The sequence below is a fragment of the Oncorhynchus keta genome, chromosome 35, assembly GCF_023373465.1.
Source record: "Oncorhynchus keta strain PuntledgeMale-10-30-2019 chromosome 35, Oket_V2, whole genome shotgun sequence".
In the NCBI taxonomy this organism is placed as follows: domain Eukaryota; kingdom Metazoa; phylum Chordata; class Actinopteri; order Salmoniformes; family Salmonidae; genus Oncorhynchus; species Oncorhynchus keta.
The window spans coordinates 25,168,608-25,193,651 of NC_068455.1; the positions used below are offsets into that span (position 1 = coordinate 25,168,608).

General features: G+C 44.7%; 1 protein-coding gene across 9 annotated transcripts in view; it reads right to left on the minus strand.

Moving 5' to 3' along the window:
- Positions 1-471: 471 nt before the first annotated feature.
- Positions 472-25,044, minus strand: part of LOC118368165 (fermitin family homolog 2) — a 66,059-nt gene continuing 41,486 nt past the window's right edge. For 3 of the 9 annotated variants that reach the window (XM_052496722.1, XM_052496720.1, XM_052496723.1), the window contains 7 exons: positions 24,859-24,966; positions 17,063-17,197; positions 16,664-16,713; positions 8,620-8,744; positions 8,376-8,482; positions 7,922-8,146; positions 4,489-5,368 (listed from right to left, as the gene is read on the minus strand). In XM_052496722.1, the coding sequence (XP_052352682.1) occupies positions 4,655-5,368; positions 7,922-8,146; positions 8,376-8,482; positions 8,620-8,744; positions 16,664-16,713; positions 17,063-17,197; positions 24,859-24,966 (1,464 nt within the window). In that variant the 3' untranslated portion in view covers positions 4,489-4,654. Of the gene's footprint in view, positions 3,215-3,406; positions 3,549-3,780; positions 3,906-4,444; positions 4,466-4,486; positions 5,369-7,921; positions 8,147-8,375; positions 8,483-8,619; positions 8,745-16,663; positions 16,714-17,062; positions 17,198-24,858; positions 24,967-25,044 lie in introns of those variants that run through there. The other 6 variants (XM_035751997.2, XM_035752003.2, XM_035752001.2 and 3 more) reach the window with 4 other exon arrangements.

Consider the following 25,044-nt stretch of genomic DNA (forward strand, 5'->3'; position numbering starts at 1 on the left):
CTGGGTACAGAGACGGACGGTAACACTAAACATTTAATCTCCCCATCAATCTGCCGCTATGTTTCTGATGGATGCCAAGTAACGATGGAAGCTGCTTTAAGAACAGCGAGTGACCTTTAGAGTAGTTTGGATCCAGTCCTGGATGTGACTGCAGCAGAGGGTGGAATAGGGGATGGTTACATACTGTCCTCTGGTGGAGACAGGCAACCTTCACCCCATTTCAATTGTTACAGAAAAGGAAAATCCAATACTGTAGCTTTATAGCGAGTATTCTGGATGTTTTCTGGTCTGTAATTTGTGATCACTGACTCAATGTTTGAATAAATAGTAAGGAGAGGGCTTCTACTTACTGTCAGCAGCATATCAGCATTTCAATTTAAAATCACAGTGTCCATGTTATTCTGTATAACAATGGTCTACGAACACATAACATGTCCTCAATTGGAGTACAATATTATAACTGAAACTTCCTTAAATAAAAACTTTTATTTTTTTTAAATAAATGCATTTTTTTACAGTCTGAAAACAGCTGGCCATGCACTGCTGCTCTGGACATTGGAGGCAAACAAACAACTGTTATAGGAGGAAAAAACTAGGCTAAGTTCGCTTCTTTTACTTCAGTTCACTTACGGCCGTTTGTCTCAAACTCCAAGGTCTACTTTAACAAAAAGTGTCTCCTTCATACCAAAAACATTATTCAATTAAAAGCTACAATAGTTATCAAATCTGAAAATGAAGTGATACATTTTTGAAAAGGCACTGAACAGCAGAGTAAGGGTTTGGTAGCCTAGGGATGTGTCATTGGTGGTAGTTTACAGAGCTAGAGAGTAAGATCAGTCCCCCCAAAAATGCAAGAAAATAGAATAGCAATGTAATTCAGCTTATAGGAGAGGCAACAAGAAAAAAGTACATTGAAAAGCCCTTTTATCAATGTTTGGGTAATAATATCTAGTGTGAGAAAAATCTGAATTAAATCCCAAACAACCTGGAGTTTGAGACTAGTGATATCTTCATATATATATATATATATATATATCTTCATGTTAAACTCAATGAGACCGTGACATTGGCAGGCACACATTTTCATACTACATAATGTTGACGGATGGCTTTCCCTCTTTTCTGCAAACAAAAACACACTTCCCCAAAAAACAAGGGAAAAAAAGCAGCAACAAAAGAACTGTACAATTCTATAAAACCTGTGTTTTTACATTAGTTACAAAAAACTAATACTTCATTTAATGTTCGTTCATACAGAGGGCAAAGAAGACTTTGCATAATTAATTCTTCAAACTTGGTGACCTGTTGCTGAATAATAACACTATATGGTGTAAGATAAAGAATGGCATTTAAAAGAGGCTGCACTTGGGAATGCTGTTATTAATGGTAGTAGCCCTCCTGCTGTACTACACACGCACAATGCATTTGTAAGGGTCTGAGTCTCAAGGCAGAGCAGAGGTCTTTCCTTCATGCTGTGGACGCTGGACAACCCTATGACTGGCAGTATGTATCTGAGCCAAATCATTTGGGCACCACATGTTCCATGACAACATTCTTATTTACATTTTCAGTAATTGCCTCAGAACTTGCCCATGATACCCATTAAAATTCCATCTCAAACAGAGTATCCTTGAGTGACCCCTTCAACCTTGAGTAGCTATGAGAACTAGGCATGGTTATTCAGCGGTTTACAGATAAGGAACTACAGGACATTCACCCTGCTTGAGCGCCTGTTGTGCTGACATGTTAACTAATGCAGACAGAAGCGCTACAGTAGGTGTATACCAAGACTGTTTAAACTCTCCAAGCACACTTGTTAGCTGTTGTATGAAGTGTTTTACACAGAGGATAGGAGACACTCACTGGAGGTATGCTCAGACAAAAAGAACAATGAATTGAACTACAGCTTATTCATTAAGGGATGCGCTACAGACTCCCCTAACCCTAACAGTTACCTCAGCAAGCAGTTGCTTATCAACAGATAGCATGGCCATCTGTAGAGCATCCACAGATGGAAAATCCAGACTGTCCAAATAAAGTATGACCAGGGATCATACATATACTGGAGAAGTGCTTACTGCGGAAGTGTGACTTCATATGGACTAGTTAGATCAAACTGAGAATCCTTCATCGAGTGGAGAGGACACGGTGCCCAATTCTCTCCATGAGCTCTGCGTTCCTTAGCCTTTCCTTAACGACGGAAGGAAATTACCTCATATCACTTCCTGTCTCTGCTGAGAAAGTAAAAGCTTGTCACTGTTTTGCCGATACTCTTACTCTGAGGATTACTACTGCCTATAGTCACACCAAACTGAGTGAATATGTGGATGTACAATACGTGAGAGTGAGGTGGCACTCTGCCGCATAAATTACACAGTATCATAACACAGGATGTCAGGCAGTACACAAACCACAACACACCACTTCAAAGACTCCGAACAGTACCACACCTCACCAAAATGACAACAATAAAACAAAACAGGGATAAATAAATCATGTGATTCTTCATACGAACTGTGGGCTGGTCGGATTACGATGAGGTTGAAGGGTAAATTTGATCAGTTCCTTCAGGGGAGTCAGAGTAGAAGGGGGGATTAAGAAAGAGTCTTTGGAATGGAGAGGTCTCCTGATGACATGTGATAGGTTATCATGGACCTAGCTTTGTGATAGCTGCTTGAGGAAGAGGCTGCTGTCCCCAGTGTATTGGAGCGGGATGGGTGAGTGGAGAGGGGTCATGGGAGGGGGACGACTCCCAACTTCCTGTCAAATAATGTGGGCGATGGGGGAGCCACAGGCAGGATTTGGAGTTAGTCTGGGCTGCAGCGTTGTGCAGAATATTAGTGTTAATGCAACAAAAATAAAGGGCATCAGCTTCTTAACAACAATGGCAATAATGGGTGGCTGCATGGGGCTCTAAAGCATGGTTCCATTTAAAACCACCAAAACTTTATAACAAATAAAATAAACCCATTTGATTTAGCCACCACCCTCCCTCCCCTCTTTACCCTAAACTCTGACCCAGGGGGTCAGGTAGTCAGACTCAGACCCAGCCGCTGGTCAGCTTGTAGAACATCTCCTCGTCCAGAGACTCGTTCTGGTCTTTGGCGCGCGTGGACAGGAAGATGTAGCCTCCGATGAACTCATGTACCACCTTACAGTCCACCTCCGCACATATGAAAGCCAGGCTAGGCTCGTCTGCAAACTCCACCGTCACCTAGGGCCACAGAATGATCACACAGTCAAAACTATAGGAATCTACAACAGAGATTCTCCTTTTAAAATGTACTAACCATGTGAAATGCCAAGCAAAGATTAAGCTAAAACAAATGGGTGGTATCTGTTCAGAGTATAAATGGCTCGTCTTTAAAACAGTTTATTTTTCTGGTCTATAAGATGAAACCCGTACCATCTTGATCTCCCAGTTGACATTCCACTGCTTCATGTTGGCAAACCTCCAGGTCTTGATGGCGTCTCCGGTGCTGGCATCCATCCGGATGAGACGGTTGTAGGTAATGCCAATCAGCTCGTCCCTCTTCCCACCCTGGAATCTGTCAATTACAGAATTCCAAGTGAGGTCACTGCTTGGGATGTGCTTATTGGAAGTAATAAGCTTATTGATTTTCAACCATGCATCTTTGAAATCTGACAAAATCTCAGTTCGCTGTAAAAGAACAATCCCAAACAGAGGCAGGTGGGCAGACAGAGAGACCTGGGGGAAGAGATCTGTTATATCAATAAAGGAGTGTATGAAGAGACTCTGGAGAAGAGAGGGGGACTCACTTGGCCAGGAAGTGAGTGATGCCAAACTCAGGCAGGGACTGCCATGCCTGGATGAAGCGCATCTTGGCCTCGATCAGACTCATCTGGGCCACGTTCTGGTGGGCCTCTAGGATCCGGGCCGAAATCTGATGAACACACAACAAAAGACTTGAAAACACACACACACACACACACGTCACAGACCACCACTCTGTAACCCAGACACACACCTGCACAGACACAGGTCTACTGTGCACACATGGCCCTGTCCTATAACCTCCCTATAAACCCCCAAACCCAAAGACACCCAACACCTCCCCATAAATATAGGAAGGCACACAAGGTAACCAAATGAAAGTATCAACAAACATTTGAAATATGTGACCCTCCACAGTGGCCAGTCTAAGGGCCCATGATGTGCCTCCCCACCTGGTGTATGAGTCAGTGGGATGAGCAGAGAGATGCTGACCTGGGTCTTCAGGACAGACCATTTCACTGTATTAGCTTCACATTTAGAGTGTGTTAGTAGTTGGAGAAATTAGAGGAAATGAGGATCGGACAAAGCACACTCCAGCAATCACCCTTGACCGGGCCGTATATTTTTCTAAATGTTAAAGGTGAAACTAATTATTGAGACTATGTTACAGATCTACTGGTAAATCAAACACGACCCATCTCCACTTACCAGGTCCCTGATATAGCCTGGCTGAAGAGGGAGGGAGGCAGACGGAGGGATGGGAGGACAGCGCAAAAAGAGGGAAGAGAAAACAGAAGGAAAGAACAAAGAAAAACAAGCAAATGAGAACAAGGCCAATGAGCAAAGAAAACAGCTTCAAAACAACATAGCATAATCAGAACAGGCTAAATTAACAGGAACATTTTGATCTCTGCAGGATCATGCAGCCGTCCCCGTGGGGAGAGAAAACCAGCAGCCGTCCCCGTGGGGAGAGAAAACCAGCAGCCGTCCCCGTGGGGAGAGAAAACCAGCAGCCGTCCCCGTGGTGAGAGAAAACCAGCAGCCGTCCCCGTGGGGAGAGAAAACCAGCAGCCGTCCCCGTGGGGAGAGAAAACCAGCAGCCGTCCCCGTGGGGAGAGAAAACCAGCAGCCGTCCCCGTGGGGAGAGAAAACCAGCAGCCGTCCCCGTGGGGAGAGAAAACCAGCAGCCGTCCCCGTGGGGAGAGAAAACCAGCAGCCGTCCCCGTGGGGAGAGAAAACCAGCAGCCGTCCCCGTGGGGAGAGAAAACCAGCAGCCGTCCCCGTGGGGAGAGAAAACCAGCAGCCGTCCCCGTGGGGAGAGAAAACCAGCAGCCGTCCCCGTGGGGAGAGAAAACCAGCAGCAGTCTCCGTGGGGAGAGAAAACCAGCAGCAGTCTCCGTGGGGAGAGAAAACCAGCAGCAGTCTCCGTGGGGAGAGAAAACCAGCAGCAGTCTCCGTGGGGAGAGAAAACCAGCAGCAGTCTCCGTGGGGAGAGAAAACCAGCAGCAGTCTCCGTGGGGAGAGAAAACCAGCAGCAGTCTCCGTGGGGAGAGAAAACCAGCAGCAGTCTCCGTGGGGAGAGAAAACCAGCAGCAGTCTCCGTGGGGAGAGAAAACCAGCAGCAGTCAGTATCTGTCAGGGCAAGCAGAGGTTTTAGGACACAAATTATTACAAACTGATTTACACGTTTGAAACATTTCATTGGAGCTATGACAGTAAATATGGTTTTATTTTAGACTTAGCTACTGTACTGTAGGGCAGGCCATGCATCTTGTGTTTGCAATTCCTTTCATGTCCACACGGTGGGAACACATACCAAGGCATCACACAGCTCAACACCACTACAGCTCTCTGCATTAGGTTATCTAGCAATATCCTGTTTGTTATTGTGCCTGCCCAGTTTGCTTTCTCTTATGTAAAACTGTTTAGCTAGGAAGTTAGGAATCCATCGAGCCTAACTCCCTTTGATCTAGAAATTCCTTTGCATATCTGCTGGGAATTACAGCGTGGAAGTCACACCGGGGCAGTCGGAGGAGAGGAAGTGAAGTATGGAGAGAAAAAAAGGAAAGAGCAGATGCAGCACCCTGCAAGCATCTCCCACAGCACAGCTGACTGACACAGTGGCAGGTTGACCTTTATCTTCATGAGTCGTCATGAACGCAGAAGTGAGCAATTTCCCTTAGATAGGCCAGCTGCAATGAAAACGTTTGCTATTTTGTAGGAATTCATGACAACAAAAATGTGCTTTTTGGTCTTAATTTCAGGTTAGGGTTAGACATTAGGGTTAGCAGTATGGTTAAGGTTAGGTTAAGCTAGTGACCACTCTGCAAAGTTCTCACCAGAACAAGATTCATGACGAAAAACATTGACCTGCGACTGAGTAGCTGAAAGAGTGGCTTTTCCCAGCCTGGTTTCCCACTCTGCATTCCCAGACAGGACTCATTTCCTGATGCTCCCAAACAAACAACCTCCCAAACATACTGTATGTCCACAAGCATACAATACACGCACTCTCACAACTACAGTACACACACAGTCGCATGAAGGACACACACACCTTCTCTGAACACACCGCCAGCGGCCCTGTCCAGGCGGTGAAGTGAGGGGGTGTTTCATGTGGTGCCTTAGGGACATCCCCTGCCTGCCTGGCTGGAGCTCAGAGCCCCAAACTGAGACTGGAGCTGGGCCAGAACCACAGTCCCATACAGACAGACCCACAGGCCTGGGGAGAGAACTTAGGAGGGGTGCTACTATGAGATGTGAGGAGAGGCCCATTTTTTCACACATGCATACTACACACACACCTATCCTGTTTTTGGGCAGCAATGCAGAATAAACCAGTCTGTCTCCTTCTTTGAGACAAAAACACCATTCCAGTGTGATCCAGCAGACATGGTAATGACTGTTTTTAGGATGTTGACCCTGGATAGACATTTCCTGTTTGATTAGCTCTCTCCTCCCTTCTCACTCACACTATGAGTAGTCTTTCCCTATGCTCTTCTTCTAGATGACCCAGATTCACTTAAGGCTGAAGCTATGGTTACAGTCCAAACCCAGACTAGTACAGAGACATCATTTAACCAACACACAAAAAGAACCTCAACTTTTCCTATACAGCTTAAATCAGAACCTCATTGAGTTTGTAAGCGTGGGAAGACCACTCCCCTTCTCATTGTTACCGGTATACGCATCAGCCTGTTATTGGAATTTACTAAATAAAGAGCACAATTTTACTGTTACTTAAAAACTTAAGTTAATCTCTGCCTATGAGGGACTAATGCGTAAATGTGACTTTGTCATTGTTTGGCTTATTTCGGATTTCTCAGTAAGACAACTCCTTTAGGTTGAGTCTCTTTCTCTGGCTGTGACTCTCAACCTTTAGTAATATATTCATTTCTTCTCCTTTCCTTGTGTGTAACTGGTGAAATGGCTAGCTAGTTAGCGGTGCGCTCTAGTAGTGCTTAAAAATCGGCGACGTCACTCGCTCAGACCTTTAAGTAGTTGCTTCCCTTGCTCTGCAAGGCCCGTGGCTTTTGTGGAGTGATTGGTAATGATGCTTCGTGGGTGACCGTTGATGTGTGCAGAGGGTCCCTGGTTCAAGCCCGGGATGGGGCAAAGAGAGGGACGGAAGCAATACTGTTACTTGAGCACAGATCTGGCAGGATATGGATGGGTGAAATTAACATGGACCTCGATCCAGTCAACTAGCTTCCTTTCAGAGGTAAATGACAGAAGGGAGACTAGGGAAGGAAGCTGATTAGAGTAAGAAGATAGCCTTTGAGCGTGACTTGTGGTAATCCTCTCCTTTAGACTGTTGTCCTGGGTTCCCCTTGGAGAGGGAGGGATAGAGGGTGGTTGCATTCCTGTGCAGGACAACCCAGATGCCAGGAGGCACCCCAGGCCAGCTGGGAAGTAAACAACCTCCACCCTGAACACTGCTCTGCCTATCTCTTCCCCCTTCGTCTCTCTCCATCCTAGACTATCCTTAAACCTTCACCTGACTAACGTCAACTCATCTGAACATGATTAAGGGTTGCTTTTTGTTGCCGTAGCTTTTGTCAGTTCACTTGCAGTGTAGCAATATGCATCTGTATGCATGCATATTTGAATCCAGGGAGTGATGGGCCAATTATCTATTGTCTACACTGATGGGGTCTCCTCTCCACACAGCCCCTGGCTAGTTACCTGCTTGTTCTTGTACTTCTTCAGGTAGCGCGGCGACACCAGGCACTCAGAGTTGATGTCGTTGGTGACAGCTGGCTCGGCGATGAACTGCGGGTCAGGGTTCATGTGCTGCATCTTGAGGAAGGATAGAATGTTCTGGACCTCCAGGCTATAGGAGCTGTCTGCCATGGTCTTCCCCTTAGAGGCCAGGCGGCACGCTGCCATCCAGTGGGCATATGGCTTCTCCTGCATGGGAAGGAGGGAGGTGGTGGTTATGCTGAGGCCAATGACGTACAAGGCTTTTCATTAGGTCCTAGAGCACATTCCGATGTGGAACTGCAATATTTTCAACGACACTCCCAACTATTGACACAAATCTGATCAGTCTTAATATGTTTCTTAGTCACTTTTAAATGTATTGCATTCTTGACATTGTCCTCCATGCAGCCAGTGGAAGCCAGAGAGCCACACTCACAGCGTCACACCGCAGCCAGATCTCGTTCATGCCGTCAGCCACTGGGATTAGCAACTTGATGTTGAATTTCTGACTGGAAATGTTCACATCTGGTGTTACCTCGCAACCTACAAAGACAAGGAAAAGTTCAGAGGAAGGGGACAGGAGGGGGTCAAAACCATCTATCACACACCACTGGGGATCACACACTCATAAAGGAACTGTTGCCTTCTTCTGTGTGTGTGTGTGGGGGGGGTCCTGGTACCTCTTAGATTCATTTGGAGGGAGGGTGTCCCATGAGCCTCCTCTTTGCTCTTGTAGCAGGAAATTGTGATGTCCTTGAATGTGCACCAGTACTGCTTGTAGCCTTTCAGTGTCAGCTTTTTTGGCCTGGAAAATACATAGGAGAGAGAGCAAGAGAGGCAGCGAGCGAGAGGCAGAGCGATAGCCAGAGAGAGGCAGCGAGAGGAGGCAGAGAGCGAGAGGCAGAGAGCGAGGTACATGGGAATAGAAGCGCAAAAGGTGTTTTTATGTGCACCATGTCATCAAGTACAGACTTATCCGCAAAGGGTCAATTTGTTGGAAGCACATATCTGCTGGGAAAATGTTTTCATGCAGACTTTTGAATATTCGCATGAGAATCTGTCACCAGTTGGATGGAAACCTAGCTCGTCATCGGTGTTTATCAAATCAAATTGTCACATACACATGGTTAGCAGATGGTAATGCGAGTGAAGCGAAATGCTTGTGCTTCTAGTTCCGACAGTGCAGAATATCTAACAAGTAATCTAACAGTTCCCCAACAACTACCTAATACACACAAATCTAAAAAGGGGTGAATGAGAATGTAAATATAAGTATATGGATGAGCGATGGCCAAGCGGCATAGGCAACGTGCAATAGATGGTATATACATGTGATGAGTAATGTAAGCATAATAATATGTAAACATTATTAAAGTGGCATTATTTAAAGTGACTAGTGATCCATTTATTAAGGTGTCCACTGATTTGGTCTCAATGTAGGCAGCAGCCTCTCTTGAGTTAGGGATTGTGGTTTAGCAGTATGATGTCCTTGAGATAGAAGCTGTTTTTCAGTCTCTCGGTCCCTGCTTTGATGCACCTTTTGACCTCGCCTTCTGGATGATAGCGGGGTGAACAGGCAGTGGATCAAGTGGTTGTCTTTCTTGATGATATTTTTGGCCTTCCTTTGACATCGGGTGCTGTAGGTGTCATGGAGGGCAGGTAGTTTGCCCCCGGTGATGCGTTGTGCAGACCGCACCACCCACTGGAGAGCCTTGCAGTTGAGGGCGGTGCAGTTGCCGTACCAGGCTGTGATACAGCCCGACAGGATGCTCTTGATTGTGCATCTGTAAAGGTTTGTGGGGGTTTTGGGTGACACGCAAAATGTATTTAGCTGATGCGCAATCACCACACTGTGTGTGGGTGGACCATTTCAGTTTGTCTGTGATGTGTACGCCCAGGAACTTAAAACGTTCCACCTTCTCCACCACTGTCCCTTCGTTGTGGATATGGGGGTGCTCCCTCTGCTGTTTCCTGAAGTAAACAATCATCTCTTTGTTTTGTTGATGTTGAGTGAGTGGTTGTTTTCCTGACACCACACTCCGAGGGCCCTCACCTCCTCCCTGTAGGCTGTCTCGTCGTCGTTGGTGATCAAGCCCACTACTATTGTGTTGTCTGCGAACTTGAAGATTGAGTTGGAGGCGTTCATGACCACACAGTCGTGGGTGAACAGGGAGTACAGGAGAGGGCTGAGCACACACCCTTGTGGGGCCCCTGTGTTGTGAAACAGTGAAGTGGAGGTGTTTCCTACCTTCACCACCTGGGGGCAGCCTGTCAGAAAGTCCAGGATCCAGTTGCACAGGGCGGAGCTGAGACCAGGCCCTCCAGCTTGATGAGCACTATGGTGTTGAATGCTGAGCTGTAGTTAATTAACAGCAGTCTTACATAGGTATCATTTTTGTCCAGATGGGATAGGGCAGTGTGCAGTGAAGGATGATTGCATCATCTGTGGACCTGTTGGGGCAGTACGCAAACTGTGTATCTAGTGTGGCCGGTGAGGTGGTGGTTGTGATATGATCCTTGACTAGCCTCTCAAAGCACTTCATGATGACGAGTGCTACGGGGCCGTAGTCATTTAGTTCAGTTATCTTTGCCTTCTTGGGTACAGGAACAGTGGTAGCCATCTTGAAGCATGTGGAGACAACAGACTGGGCTAGGGAGAGATTGAGTATGTCCGTAAACACCAGCCCGCTGGTCTATGAATGCACTGAGGACGCGGCTAGGGATGTTGCCTGGGCCATTAGCCTTGCCGTCTGTGCTAGTATTCTTGCGAGGGTGAACACGTTTAAATGTTTCACTCACGAGAAGGAGGGGGCACAGTCTTTGTTAGTGAGCTGTGACAGTGGCACTGTATTATCCTCAAAGCGGGAAAAGAAGGTGTTTAGTTTGTATGGAAGCGTGACGGTGTCCGCGACGTGGCTGTTTTTGTAGTCCGTAACTTCCTGTAGCTCCTGCCACATACGTCTCTTATCTGAGCCGTTGAATTGCGACTCCACCTAACCTAGCTAATTGTTAGTTGGACGGAAACCTAGCTAGTTGTTACAGTGGGATGGAAACCTAGCTAGTTGTTACAGTGGGATGGAAACCAATCTAATTGTTACAGTGGGATGGAAACCTAGCTAATTGTTACAGTGGGATGGAAACCTAGCTAATTGTTACAGTGGGATGGAAACCTAGCTAGCTGTTACAATTGGACAGAAACCGCCTGCAGAAAACACCCACAATACTTTGATTGCTCCTTATCAACTCTGCCAGAGGCTCCGCCCCCAACAAGTAGAGCAGGGGGGACAGCGAGCAACCTTGTCTTGTGCCCTGTCCCAAAAGGAATCTGTCAGAGTTCAGACCATTAGTAGTCATCATGGCATTTGGATGAGAGTATAGGGACTTTATCCATTTAATAAAGTTTGGGCTTGTATTTAACTTTTCTAAGACTGAGAACAGAAAACGCCACTATTTTGTCAAACGCCTTCTCAGCATCCAGTGAAGCCAGCAGGACAGGGGTCTTGTGTGTTTACTTGATCAATAATATCAAAAAGACAGTGAATGTTATCAGAAGAGTACCTGTCTCTTATAAATCCAGTTTTTTGGTCTGCTTTTATTATTTTGGGAAGAAGAGCGTTTAGTCTTTTGGCGAGCAATTTGGTAATTCTTTTGTAGTGGGAATCCAACAAGCTTATGGGCCAGAAGGACGAGCAGGAAAGAGGGACCTTGTCTTTTTTGAGCAGCACTGTAATGAGGGCTGTGTATAAAGTCTGGGAGAGCTCAGTTTTTGCAAAAATCATCCAGCATTGGCATGAAAATAGGGCTAAGCTTTGTAGCACTCTGGGGAACTCATCTGTGCCTGGAGACTTATTAGGTAGCATGGAGGTAATTTCCTCCAGGACCACCTCAGTAGTGAAGAGGGAGTTGAGATTTTCTTGGTCTGTCTCTGATAGTTTAGGTAGCGAGATTCCCTCTAGGAAGGAATGGAGTTCTGAGATAAAACATACGGATGCAGAAATGTATAGTTTGCAGTAAAAATCATGAAAAGTTAAATCTCTTTTTTTTGGTCCTATGTGACCTCGTTCTCTGCTGTTAGGATGGCCAGGATTGTACGCTCCGACATTTTTGAAATTGGTAAGCAAGCAATCTACTAGGCCTATTTCTATACTCATGGTATTTATGTTTAGTAAAGAAAACATATCTCCTGAGTATAGTCCAAGTTCAGTTTGGCTTTGGCTGCTTTAAGTTGACTCCAGGAGGTGCTGTCTGAGGATTGTTTATGTACTTTTTCACAGCGTTCCAGCTCCCTCAAGATCTAGCCTGTGTGCTTCCATTGCTTGTTTCTTAGAGGAAGTATATGCATTTAGATGACCTTAGTGTGACTTTGGCAGTGTCCCACATTGTGGCCGGTAAAACAGGAGAGTCTGTTGTCTTGTGTGTAGTTGTCTATCCATGTAGTTGTCTATCCATGTAGTTGTCTATCCATGTAGTTACCAATGTATGGAACGCTTTGTTTGATAACATGGAGATGTTGAATTTCTAGGCCTTTGACCTCGGAGGTCAAAGGGGAGGTGGACAAAGGCGTGATCTGAAAGTGCTATGGGTCCGATTGTACACATGGCTGAATTTATGAAAATCTTTGGGATAGAAATGTAATCTATACGAGAGTAGGTGTAATGAACATTAGAGTAGTATGTATGTCCATAGATGAGCTAGTCTCTCTCCAGATATCTTTCAGTCCCATCTCTTTAGTAAGAGAGTTCAACATCTTTGCAGATCTAGGTCTCAAATCAGTCAGGTCTCAAGACTAGTCATTCAACTGAGACTGAGACTGCTCTTCTCTGTATCACGGAGGCGCTCCGCACTGCTAAAGCTAACTCTCTCTCCTCTGCTCTCATCCTTCTAGACCTATCGGCTGCCTTCGATACTGTGAACCATCAGATCCTCCTCTCCACCCTCTCCGAGTTGGGCATCTCCGGCGCGGCCCACGCTTGGATTGCGTCCTACCTGACAGGTCGCTCCTACCAGGTGGCGTGGCGAGAATCTGTCTCCTCACCACGCGCTCTCACCACTGGTGTCCCCCAGGGCTCTGTTCTAGGCCCTCTCCTATTCTCGCTATACACCAAGTCACTTGGCTCTGTCATAACCTCACATGGTCTCTCCTATCATTGCTATGCAGACGACACACAATCTTCTCCTTTCCCCCTTCTGATGACCAGGTGGCGAATCGCATCTCTGCATGTCTGGCAGACATATCAGTGTGGATGACGATCACCACCTCAAGCTGAACCTCGGCAAGACGGAGCTGCTCTTCCTCCCGGGGAAGGACTGCCCGTTCCATGATCTCGCCATCACGGTTGACAACTCCATTGTGTCCTCCTCCCAGAGTGCTAAGAACCTTGGCGTGATCCTGGACAACACCCTGTCGTTCTCAACTAACATCAAGGCGGTGGCCCGTTCGTGTAGGTTCATGCTCTACAACATCCGCAGAGTACGACCCTGCCTCACACAGGAAGCGGCGCAGGTCCTAATCCAGGCACTTGTCATCTCCCGTCTGGATTACTGCAACTCGCTGTTGGCTGGGCTCCCTGCCTGTGCCATTAAACCCCTACAACTCATCCAGAACGCCGCAGCCCGTCTGGTGTTCAACCTTCCCAAGTTCTCTCACGTCACCCCGCTCCTCCGCTCTCTCCACTGGCTTCCAGTTGAAGCTCGCATCCGCTACAAGACCATGGTGCTTGCCTACGGAGCTGTGAGGGGAACGGCACCTCAGTACCTCCAGGCTCTGATCAGGCCCTACACCCAAACAAGGGCACTGCGTTCATCCACCTCTGGCCTGCTCGCCTCCCTACCACTGAGGAAGTACAGTTCCCGCTCAGCCCAGTCAAAACTGTTCACTGCTCTGGCCCCCCAATGGTGGAACAAACTCCCTCACGACGCCAGGACAGCGGAGTCAATCACCTGCTCTGGCCCCCCAATGGTGGAACAAACTCCCTCACGACGCCAGGACAGCGGAGTCAATCACCACCTTCCGGAGACACCTGAAACCCCACCTCTTTAAGGAATACCTAGGATAGGATAAAGTAATCCTTCTCACCCCCCCCCCCCCTTAAAAGATTTAGATGCACTATTGTAAAGTGGCTGTTCCACTGGATGTCATAAGGTGAATGCACCAATTTGTAAGTCGCTCTGGATAAGAGCGTCTGCTAAATGACTTAAATGTAAATGTAAATCTAGGATTTGTGGTGGGGACTTGAGGCTTTGTCCAGTGTTGGGTTGAGGGTACAATTAAAATCTTCAGCCAGCACTCCAAAGGAAACACAATGCTCAATGAACAGGGTTATCATTTTTTTACATGAAAGCAGGAGTATCTGTGTTAGGGGCATATATGTTTGTTAAGATGGTAATTGGTTGCCCATACAGTGACCCTGTTATCAAAATAAATCTCCACTCCAGATATGTTTTTGTCAATTATTCTTATGGTTAAGTATGGCTGTACCTCTACTGTTTGATTTGAAAGATGAGAAATACACCTGTCCCACCCAAGCTCTGCGGCGTTTGGCATGTTCGGCATCACAGATCTGTGTCTTTTGTAATACCGCAATGTCTGCTTTTTCCTTTTTTAGAGCACATCGTATTTATTGCATGACCTAGACCCTGGCAGTTCCATATCAATAGATGTAAGGTACTAGTCAACATCATCGAACAGTAATGGAACTCTAGTGCAAGTCATCTCTGGGTAAAGGTGGCTAATAGTTACAAATTGCGATCACATAAAAGAACAATCTCTGAACACCCTAGCCGAGTTCCCAAACAACTCGACATATCCCATTGGATCTATTACCCCCCCCCCGCTCAGTCTCAATTCTGTGTTCCGAAAAAAAAACCAGGAACAGTTAGCAACGCACTCTCCCCCTCCCCATCAAAGAAATGCCTCATCCTCTCCACCCCACATTGAGTAAGTGACAACGTCCAGACCACATAAAAAAAGGAGGGAGAAAACAATAGCCCAGCCTACATATACCTCCCCCGAAGGACATAGGGCTAATCGTTTAGACCAAATAAAACAGAAATGTTGGGGCAAATCCTTAAGAGGGATCATAGGATAAGTTGCTTGTTTTTACTAAAACATCCTGTTGATATTACAAGGCCATAGGCAGAAAATTGACACATTTGAGCTTCCCGTTAGGTCTGTAAATGTAAATGTATTGTAATCGACAGCCTATAAATGGTGGAGGCCAATGTGAAAATAATACATACAAATAATCATTAAAAAGGGGGAAATAAAAGTAGTCTGAAACATTACTAGACCTAGGTTAGGCTATAGAGTCTATCCCTCTCTCAGCTAAAGGAAAATAAATACAAATTAGACGGCTATAATGACATTTAGCGGGGTGGGCAGGTCTTTGGATGGCGGCTATATGTTGTCTTACCTCAATTAGTAATAACAGTAATCGCTTTTAGTCATTGGTCCATTTCTCAGTGACCAGGATTGTCCTTCAAAAAAACATTTAGCCTCTTCTGGAGTTTTAAAGTGTTGCAGGGCTCCTTGAAGAATCCTGAGCTCGTTTGGGTATTTGAATCCCCTAAAGATGCCTCGGTCAATGGAGTATTTCTTCACCACGTCAAACACTCTGCGCTTTTGGCGTATTCCAGCTGACAGGTCCTGGTGTAAAGTGAGTTTGGCATTTCCCACTAACGGTGTTGATTTGCGCCGCCTGTAGCACTCGTTCCTTGTCAGTGAATCTCAGGAAACGTAAGTGATTGGGCACGGTGGTTGTCTGGCTGCTGGTGGGGGCCTCAGTGCTCGGTGAGCTCTCGAGTTCTATGGGCCTGACAGTGGACAGGTGGAGCCACTCGGGGAGTTAGTCTTATGGATCAGTGGCATGTTCCCTGTTCTTTTTCACCCAGATTTAATAGAACACAATTATTCATTCGCCCCCTGTTTTCCAGGTCCTCTGTTTTCTCTTCCAGATGCTCCATTTTCTTTTTAGCATATGCTATTGTTTCCATGGTGTCGGTCAGTGTGTTTTCCATGGATAGCATCCGCCTCTCTGCCTTATCTAGGCGCCCGGCGTTGATGCTTATCTTGTTGTTGATGTCAGGCAAAGCATTTCAGGGTTGTCACCCCTTGCCCCCTATCACACTGAGCTGAGACTTAATTGCAATCCAATTTGATGTTGAGCTCTGTACGTTGGGATCTCAGCTCAAAAAGCTGGGATGGGTTCTCTTGCTCCTGGCTAATGGCGCTAGCTTTTTCTTGGAGGCTTTTTCCACGGCTAATGCGCGAGTCAGTGTAAAAATGTCACCTGTAATGTCGCCTTTTGTAGCCGCCATGACTTTTTGACTAAAGCTAAAGGAGTTAACTTGAAGTGGAGGTAAGATTAGGAATTGGAAACTATTTGTGCGGAGCTCTTAGTTCATGCGGCCATCTCGTTCAAGGGTCACGTGATCCCCCTAAGGTCAGTTTTGAATTACTCCCTAATGGTTTAGATAAGGGTTGCAAAATTATTTCAATAAATTCCCTGGTTTTGAAGAACTCCTGGTTGGAGGATTCCGGATTTCCTGCTTATTCCCTCCAGATTCCAGGAATCCTCCAACTGGGATTTGGGAAAATCAGGGAATTTAATTGTAAGTTCCTGGAATTTTGCAACCTTAGTTAAGATTAGGATTTTAGGATGATACACCTATTATACAGCTGCGATTAAGTACAACTTCTACAGCAGAAGCAGTTATTGAACTTACTTGAAGACTTTGACGTAGTCGGCCAGTTCAGGAATGGACGTGATATCACCCTGAGAGGAAGAGAAGAACAAACACGTTTATTGATGAAAGGAGAAGGGCAGGATTCTGCACAACTAACAATGACTTCAGCATTGCATATGAAGGAACAGTTGTGTAATCAAGCTTTAACTTCCTCAGATAAGCTGTATAAACTAGTCATTTGGGGAGGGGTACGTTTAACAATGGCCACATGTGATACCAACTACAGTATTTAGCCTTCTGAACAAGCCTCTTGCATTGCAGTAAAGTAACATTCAGTGAACTAAAGTAGTACCAGGGTGTTGTAGGCCTATCCTCCCTCCAGGGTGATCGCCAGGTCTGACAGGGTTAGGGTTAGTATAGGACAGTAAGGTGTAGTACCAGGGTGTTGGAGGTCTTGCCTCCCTCCAGGGTGATCTCCAGGTCTGACAGGGCAGCGTCCACCTCGTCCACCTCCTTCTCACTGTTGTTCATGTGGTTTCCTGACGACATGATGGACAGCTTGTTGATGTGGTACTGGGGGACAAATAGAGAAGGGGTTAAGAGACGCGGTGTGGGTGAACGGATGATCTTTGCATGTGTATTTCCCACCATATAGAATGGAGGAGGTGGTGTTATGGTATGGCGGTGCTTTGCTGGTGACACGGTCCGATTTATGTAGAATTCAAGGTACACTTAACCAGCATGACTATCACAGCATTCTGCAGCGAAACACCATCCCATCTGGTTTGCGCTTAGTGGGACTATCATTTGTTTCTCAACAGGACAATGACCCAACACACCTCCAGGCTGTGTAAGGGCTATTTGACCAAGAAGGAGAGCAATGGAGTGCTGCATCAGATGACCTGGCCTCCACAAGATGACTAAAACAAAGTATGTGTACAGTGTGTAGCAACCATGTCGAGGGGGGTATGATTTAGTAGAGAAAATGGGTGAGAGGGTCAAGATGCTGCAATCTCAGCAGTGACTGTAAATGTGTCTTTAATAGAAGTACATGTGAGTAGTGCAGACTTGGGACATTGCGTGCAACATTTATACACTGATTCACAATGGAAATACCATCTCGCCTGTTCAGAATCCTGTTTGTAATATTGGGGAGAGTCCCTGACCTTGCCTGGCCATTCACGCATTATCATGTGGACCAACGAGAGTCAGTCTCAGAACGGCCTGATCCACCCCACAGTGGCACTAAGCCCATGACTCACCAACACTCAATACAACTTGTTGACAAATGGTATTTATACTTTCATGCCACCCCACCTCCCACTAGTCCCTTTCGATATATGAATGAACAGCTGCCTAGAGGGAGGGAGGGAGTGAGTGAGGTGGTGTGGGGGTGAGAGGTAGAGGGGGCTGGAAAGGAAAAGAGGCATATTTCAGGACGCTGTGGCGGAAGCGCCCATAGCCAGCTAGGGTTTCAGAATGTAGGACAAAGGCTTCTCCCTCTATGTCACCATGGCCTTTTCTCAATTGGATTTGCTCACCTCCTGGGTCCTCTCTCCTCCCTTGCCTCCTTTTGAAAAAGGTCAAAGTTAATTGAGGAGAGTGAACGTGGTTGGAAATTTGTTTGCTTGAAATGAGACGGTCATTCTCCACTCGCACGTCATTACACAAATTGTTTACAGGGGGTGGATCCCAAAATAAATGTGTAGAGTAATCCCCAAAAATGAGTGAGGATAAACATAAGTATCCTCAATGAAAGGTGGCTATCGAGAGGGGAGGACACTCCTGTTTACCTACCAACAAATTGCCACAACACTCAACCACTTATCGGTTTCCGGGTGACGGAGGAGAGAGGACAGTCTTTTGCCCAAATGAGAATCTCCCCATACATCTACCTCCGACACCCACACTACACTGTGTTTCTGGGATGTGATTTCCCGTTGTGTGCGTTCTATGTATAGAGTTGGAATTGGGAGCAGTAGGCTGATTTGCAGACATGCCCTGTGCTTTTATTCTCCACCCTATGGGCAGGACTCCAAATACAGGCCTGTTTACTGAGCTGGACATGACTGGCTAGTCGCTATACTTAGACAAGCTGACATATCCAGGTGATAGCCTGCTAATGCCAGCCAGCTCCATGGACACAGACCACTTAATGTAATAAACCCACCCCTTCTCTTCCTGCCTGACTTCAGGGAAACCGTAGCCATGACTCCAACAGATACCTTTAACTTAGCAAGAGAGAGTGAGATAGCTGTGCTAACAGACAGGTAGTGACAGGCTAGCTGTTAATCCAAACAAACTGCAGATCAGCATCTCCTCAGGGGGGTCGAAACACTAAACCCTCAACCAATGGTGTATTAATAAACGTCTCGGCCCCTGTTGGAAAACGTAGCATAGTAGTTAACAGCTTTCAGTGTAAATGGGGATAGAGGAATGTGTAGGAGGCTACAGGTCCGGTTGGAGTGGGTGTTCCATCCGGTAGTTGTGGGGTGAGTCCAGTAGCCTTATTATTTACTCAGCACTAAAAATGTATGTTATTGTTCGGTTTTTAAAACAACTCATTCACCGATGTCGGATCAATTATTTGAATTCCATTTGATAGTTTTTTTCTCTAAAAGATAATTCAGATCAAGCCCGAACTGTGTGATGTAGAAGGGAGTTGTAGTTTCCAACAGGCCAATACCACATTTTCTGTGCTAAACTAACTACAATGACCAGCAAACTGGTAATTTTTTAGTAACTGCAAAACACCGTCTCAACGTCAACAGTGAAGAGGCGATTCTGGGATGCTGGCCTTCTAGGCAGAGTTCCTCTGTCCAGTGTCTGTTCTTTTGCCCATCTTAATCTTTTTTTATCTTATTGGCCAGCCTGAGATATGGCCTTTTCTTTGCAACTCTGCCTAAAAGGCCAGCATCACGGAGTCGCCTTTTCACTGTTGACGTTGAGACTGGTGTCTTGCGGGTACTATTTAACAAAGCTGCCAGTTGAGGTCGTGAGGCATCTGTTTCTCAAACTAGACACTAATGTACTTGTCCTCTTGCTCATTTGTGCACCAGGGCCTCCCACTTTCCATTCTGGTTAAAGCCAGTTTGCATTGTTCTCTGAAGGGAGTAGTACACAGCATTGTATGAGATCTTCAGTTTCTTCAATTGTCTCGCATGGAATAGCCTTCATTTCTCAGAACAAAAATAGACTGACGAGTTTCAGAAGAAAGTTACTTGTTTCTGGCCATTTTGTGCCTGTAATCAAAACCACAAATGCTGATGCTCTAGATACTCAACTAGACTAAAGGCTAGTTTTATTGCTTCTTTAAAATCAGCACAACAATTTTCAGCTGTGCTAACAATTGCAAAAGGGTTTTCTAATGATCACTTTGAAAATGATAACCTTGGATTAGCTAACAACATGCCATTGGAATACAGGAGTGCTGGTTGCTGATAACGGGCCTCTATCTACATATTCCATAACTTTATATATATTTTTTTAAAGTGCCTTTTCTGGCTACAATAGTCATTCACAACATTAGCAATGTCTACATTGTATTTCTGATAAATGTTATGTTATTTTAATGGACAAAAACTGGAAAATAAGTTAATACTTGTCATATGAAGATAAATTATAGATGAAACTTGGACAACATTACACAACAAGTTGGAAATCACACATTTAACAAATGAGTGAAGGAACCAGTGGCTGAGTTCAGGACAACTGGGAACAACTCGGGCCTCTTTCTAGATCTACGACCTGAAGATCACTGACGTCATCATGATTTAGTAAGCTGTTAGTAGCCCATGTGCCTGACCCTAATAATTTTGTATATTTTCACCTCTTAATTTCCTACTATTTTGACTTGGTGGTGCACATGTAGCCTATAACCTGTTCTTGAGAAATGTAATCAATCGAATCTTGTAAGAGCTTTCATTATCTGCTTATTATGCCCCCTTTCTTTAACCGACTGCACTGACTTGGTGTACAGGGAGAACACTAAAAACGACCAATGTTTTGAATTCTGTCGCTGTACATTTCAAGTGTGCTGAACAAACAGTTAGGATTTACGGATTGCTTCTTATCCGCTTGTCGTCCTCTTATGCCATAGTTTGTACATCTCAATTGTCAGTAGAAACCACATTTGTTTAAAACCCTTGTGTAGTCTTAACATTCTCTATTTGTAGGCATATCATTGGAAGATTGACCATAAGAGACTACATTTACCAGGGGTCCGCCCGATGATTGTGTAATCTCTAGGTCCATGTGCGTTCCATTTCTTCAGAAGAGAAAGTCAACTGCCACGATGGATTTATCGTTGATAGATATGTGAAAAAGACCTTGAGGATTGATTCTAAACATCGGTTTGCCATGTTTCTGTCGATATTATGGAGTTAATTTGGAAAAAAGTTCTTACCCAAACGTGATGGAGAAAACGGAGCGATTTGTCAACACAAATAATCTTTTTGTAGAAACTGAACATTTGCAATCTAACTGAGAGTCTCCTCATTGAAAACATCTGAAGTTCTTAAAAGTTCTTCAAAGGTAAATTATTTTTATTTGAATGTTTTTCTGGTTTTTGTGAAAATGTTGCTTGCTGAATGTCAGGCATAATACTATGCTAGGCTATCAATAGTGTTACACAAATGCTTGTTTTGCAATGGTTGAGAAGCATATTTTTGAAAATCTGAGATGACAGTGTTGTAAAAGGCTAAGCTTGAGAGCAAATAGATTTTCATGAATAGTTAACATTGCGTTATGCTAATGAGCTTGCGGATAGATTTACACAATCCTGGATACAGGTTTCTTTCGTAGCTAAACGTGACGCAGAAAACAGAGCGATTTGTCCTAAACAAATAATCTTTTTGTAAAAACTGAACATTTGCCATCTAACTGGGAGTCTCCTCATTGAAAACAGCTGTTCTTCAAAGGTAAATTATTTTATTTGAATGTTTTTCTGGTTTTTGTGAAAATGTTGCCTGCTGAATGCTAACGCTAAATGCTACGCTAGCTATCAATAGTGTTACACAAATGCTTGTTTTGCAATGGTTGAGAAGCATATTTTGAAAATCTGAGATGACAGTGTTGTTAACAAAAATCTAAGCTTGAGAGCTAGCATATTGATTTCATTTCATTTGCGATTTCCATGAATAGTTAACGTTGCGTTATGGTAATGAGCTTGAGGCTGTATTCACGATCCCGGATCCAGGATGGCTCGTCGCAACAGGTTAAGTCTTGAGAAAGTGTGAAAGACTTTCATTGGCACCGTGGCACGGAAAATCTCCCTTCCCCTCTCTGCATCCCAGAGACTACATGTAGCCTCGCCCCGGAACCTAAACACGCCCGCTAAAATTAGCAGCCCTATGTAGGCATGCAGCTCAATCTCATCAGTCTCCATATTTACAGAAACCCTCCAAATTTGTTCATCACATCTGGAGATGACATGTAGAACGTTGATGCGATGTCCTGGACAACTGCATGTCTTGTGGGCCCTGGGGTCGTCCTTATGACATTCTGTGCTGGCATCCTGCCCTGGTTGTCATATGGTGACAAGGACCATGTTATTTTGCTCTTCTTTGACCAAAATGTCTCAGCTTGGGGGATTTCTTCATCTGAAGATGATGCATCGTGCTCTGGGTTGTATTCTTCCCCATCTTCTTCTGCAGACACCTCATCCTCTACTAAATCATTGTTCATTTGTTCCTCCTGGACGTCGGGAAAAAAAATCTGATCTACGACCTGTTGGGCACTGAAACATGCACGCATGGCTTCAGCAAAGAGAACTGGAGGGACTGTCAACTGCAGTACCTTTATAGCCTCTGACTGCATTCCCCATTAGTAAACAATGCTTTCAAGAAATGTTTATTTTGTCTGAAATGTTGTTTATTTTGTCTGTGAACTTGAGTCATGTGTGCTGTCGTGGATGAGAGCTGCTGCACATGCACAGTAAAGTTGTGTCTGAGTTCAATCAGTAGCACACAATCTCAATTTCTCATATTGTGTGGGTGTGTCTTTAAAATGTGTAAATGATTTTATAACTGCCAGGTCAAAAATTACCCTAAGACAATCTTTGTACCCTGGTGTTTTACAGCTTTCATGGAAATATGAACAAAGGCAATGTTTCACTTTTTCTAATGTTGGGGTCACTCTAGGAAAAGTCATTAAAGTTGAAAAAAAATGTCATTTAGGGGGTTCTCTCTGCTGTTAAACATACTGTCGGGTCATTTTTTACCCTTAAGACAAGGCTTTTTTAAGGCAGTAAATGGGGCTGAATGAACTGTTTTGCTGCCAGACAAGGCTCCGCTGATAGCCAGGTGTAGCCGTGGTAAGGTGTTTGCACCAAGATTTGCATGCTAAAATCACCACTAACAACAACCATAATCCACTGTGCACCTACTTGTCCAGTCTGTGCATTTCTTTTACGCCTGCTATGGTAGGATAGCGTGGGGCAGACACAGAGAGGTTGAGAAAAGAGATAAATGCAGGGTAGAGAGCAGTTGCCTCGCAAGGTATCTCTACCTGAAAATACATGATCTAAGTGAATGATAGCTAGTGTTCAGCAGTCATAAAAGTATGCCTTATTTACATTGAATAACTACTAAAATAGTGATTTTTATCAGACAGCATACAGTAGGCAGCAGCTCTATAGAGATGAGATGACTTAGAATTAAATAATAAAACTAATGTAATATACACAACAGATATTTTATTAAAATAGTGTAAATAAATGGTCAATAAGAGAAGCAGTAATGGGCAGTCACTATCATGGGACTAATTGTTTCATTCTGTGTTACAGCATTCAACACACATTTCATATAAAAATGTATCAAAACACAAAAACCGTGTTTATTTTTTAATAAATGAACCCGAAACCGTACGGACCTCAAAAAGCACTAAATCGCTCAGCACTAGTAGCTGTGGTTACTCTATAATTACCCGTTGGGGTGAGGACACGCTGGCGCCCCCAGGTCCTGTCACTCAGGCTTTACGAGGGTCGGAAATAGCAAGGGGCTAAGGCCCAGGAGTCAAAGACAGGATCATTTTGGTTTCATTGCAGTTGTTCCATGCAAGCATACAATATTGCATACAGTTAAAAGGACAATTGTGCCACTTTTCAATCTCCTATTCATTATTGCCCGCACCAAACAAGTGTCTATATACAATACCAGTCAAAAGGATGGATACACCTACTCATTCAAGGGTTTTTATTTATTTTCACTATTTTCTACATTGTAGAATAATAGTGAAGACATCAAAACTATGAAATAACACGTATGGAATCATGTTGTAATCAAAAAAAGTGTTAAATCAAGATATAATTTTATATTCTTCATTGACTGACCTTCATGTCTTAAAGTAATGATGGACTGTCGTTTATCTTTGCTTATTTGCGCTGTTTTTGCCATAATATGGACTTGGCCTTTAACCTTCTGTATACCACCCCTACCTTGTCACAACACAACTGACTGGCTCAAACGCATTAAGGAAAGAAATTCCACAAATGGTGTGCCTTGTTAAAAGTACACCTGTTAATTGAAATGCATTCCGGGTGACTACCTCATGAAGCTGGTTGAGAGAATGCCAAGAGCTGTCATCAAGGCATCAAGGCAAAGGCCATCAAAGACTCAAGTATATTTTGATTTGTTATTTCATAGTTTTGATGTCTTCACTATTATCCTACAACGTAGAACATAGTGAAAATAATGAAAAACCCTGGAATGAGTAGCTGTCCTAACTTTTGGCCGGTTCTGTATGTGCGAAAAAGATAAGAAATGTCCTAAAAAAATGCTTCTCTGTGACATCACATGGTAGGATTAAAAGTAAGAAAAACAGATTTTCAAAACCTGCAAAGAGTTTCTAGCCAGAGGGAGGGTATTCTCTCTCCCCACATCACTGTGAATCAGTGTTTAAAATCCCCCCCAAAAAATTCAAATGTAACTTTTTCACATATGTAGACTGGTGTTGTGCCGGAGATAATGAAAACGAGGTTGAAAAGTGATGGATTTGCTGAACCATGTTTCTGAGTTTGAGTACCGAAGCAGACCAGACACCCACCACATCCAGGTCTAACCCCTGGGCAACACGCCCATTCAATTCATTAGTTGTTCTGCCGTGTTCTGTTCAACGGGCAGTGAGCCCATAGAGAAGATAACTACTGGAGGGCTTAGTAAGCAGTCCTCAACCAGGCCAATTAACATGACGCGCATGCACATAGGCGCACACACACACACACACACGCATCTCACCTGCAGAGCGGCGAACATCATCATCTCCTCCTCAGTGCACTCTATTTCCTCAAGCAGGATGGCCCACTTGGCCTGCTCATAGAGCTGGTTCACCCGGATGGCATCGTACTGCAGGGGGGAGAAAACATAGCACTAAGCCTGCCTCTTCACAAGTACATAGCATAGACCCACACACAGCACTCAGAC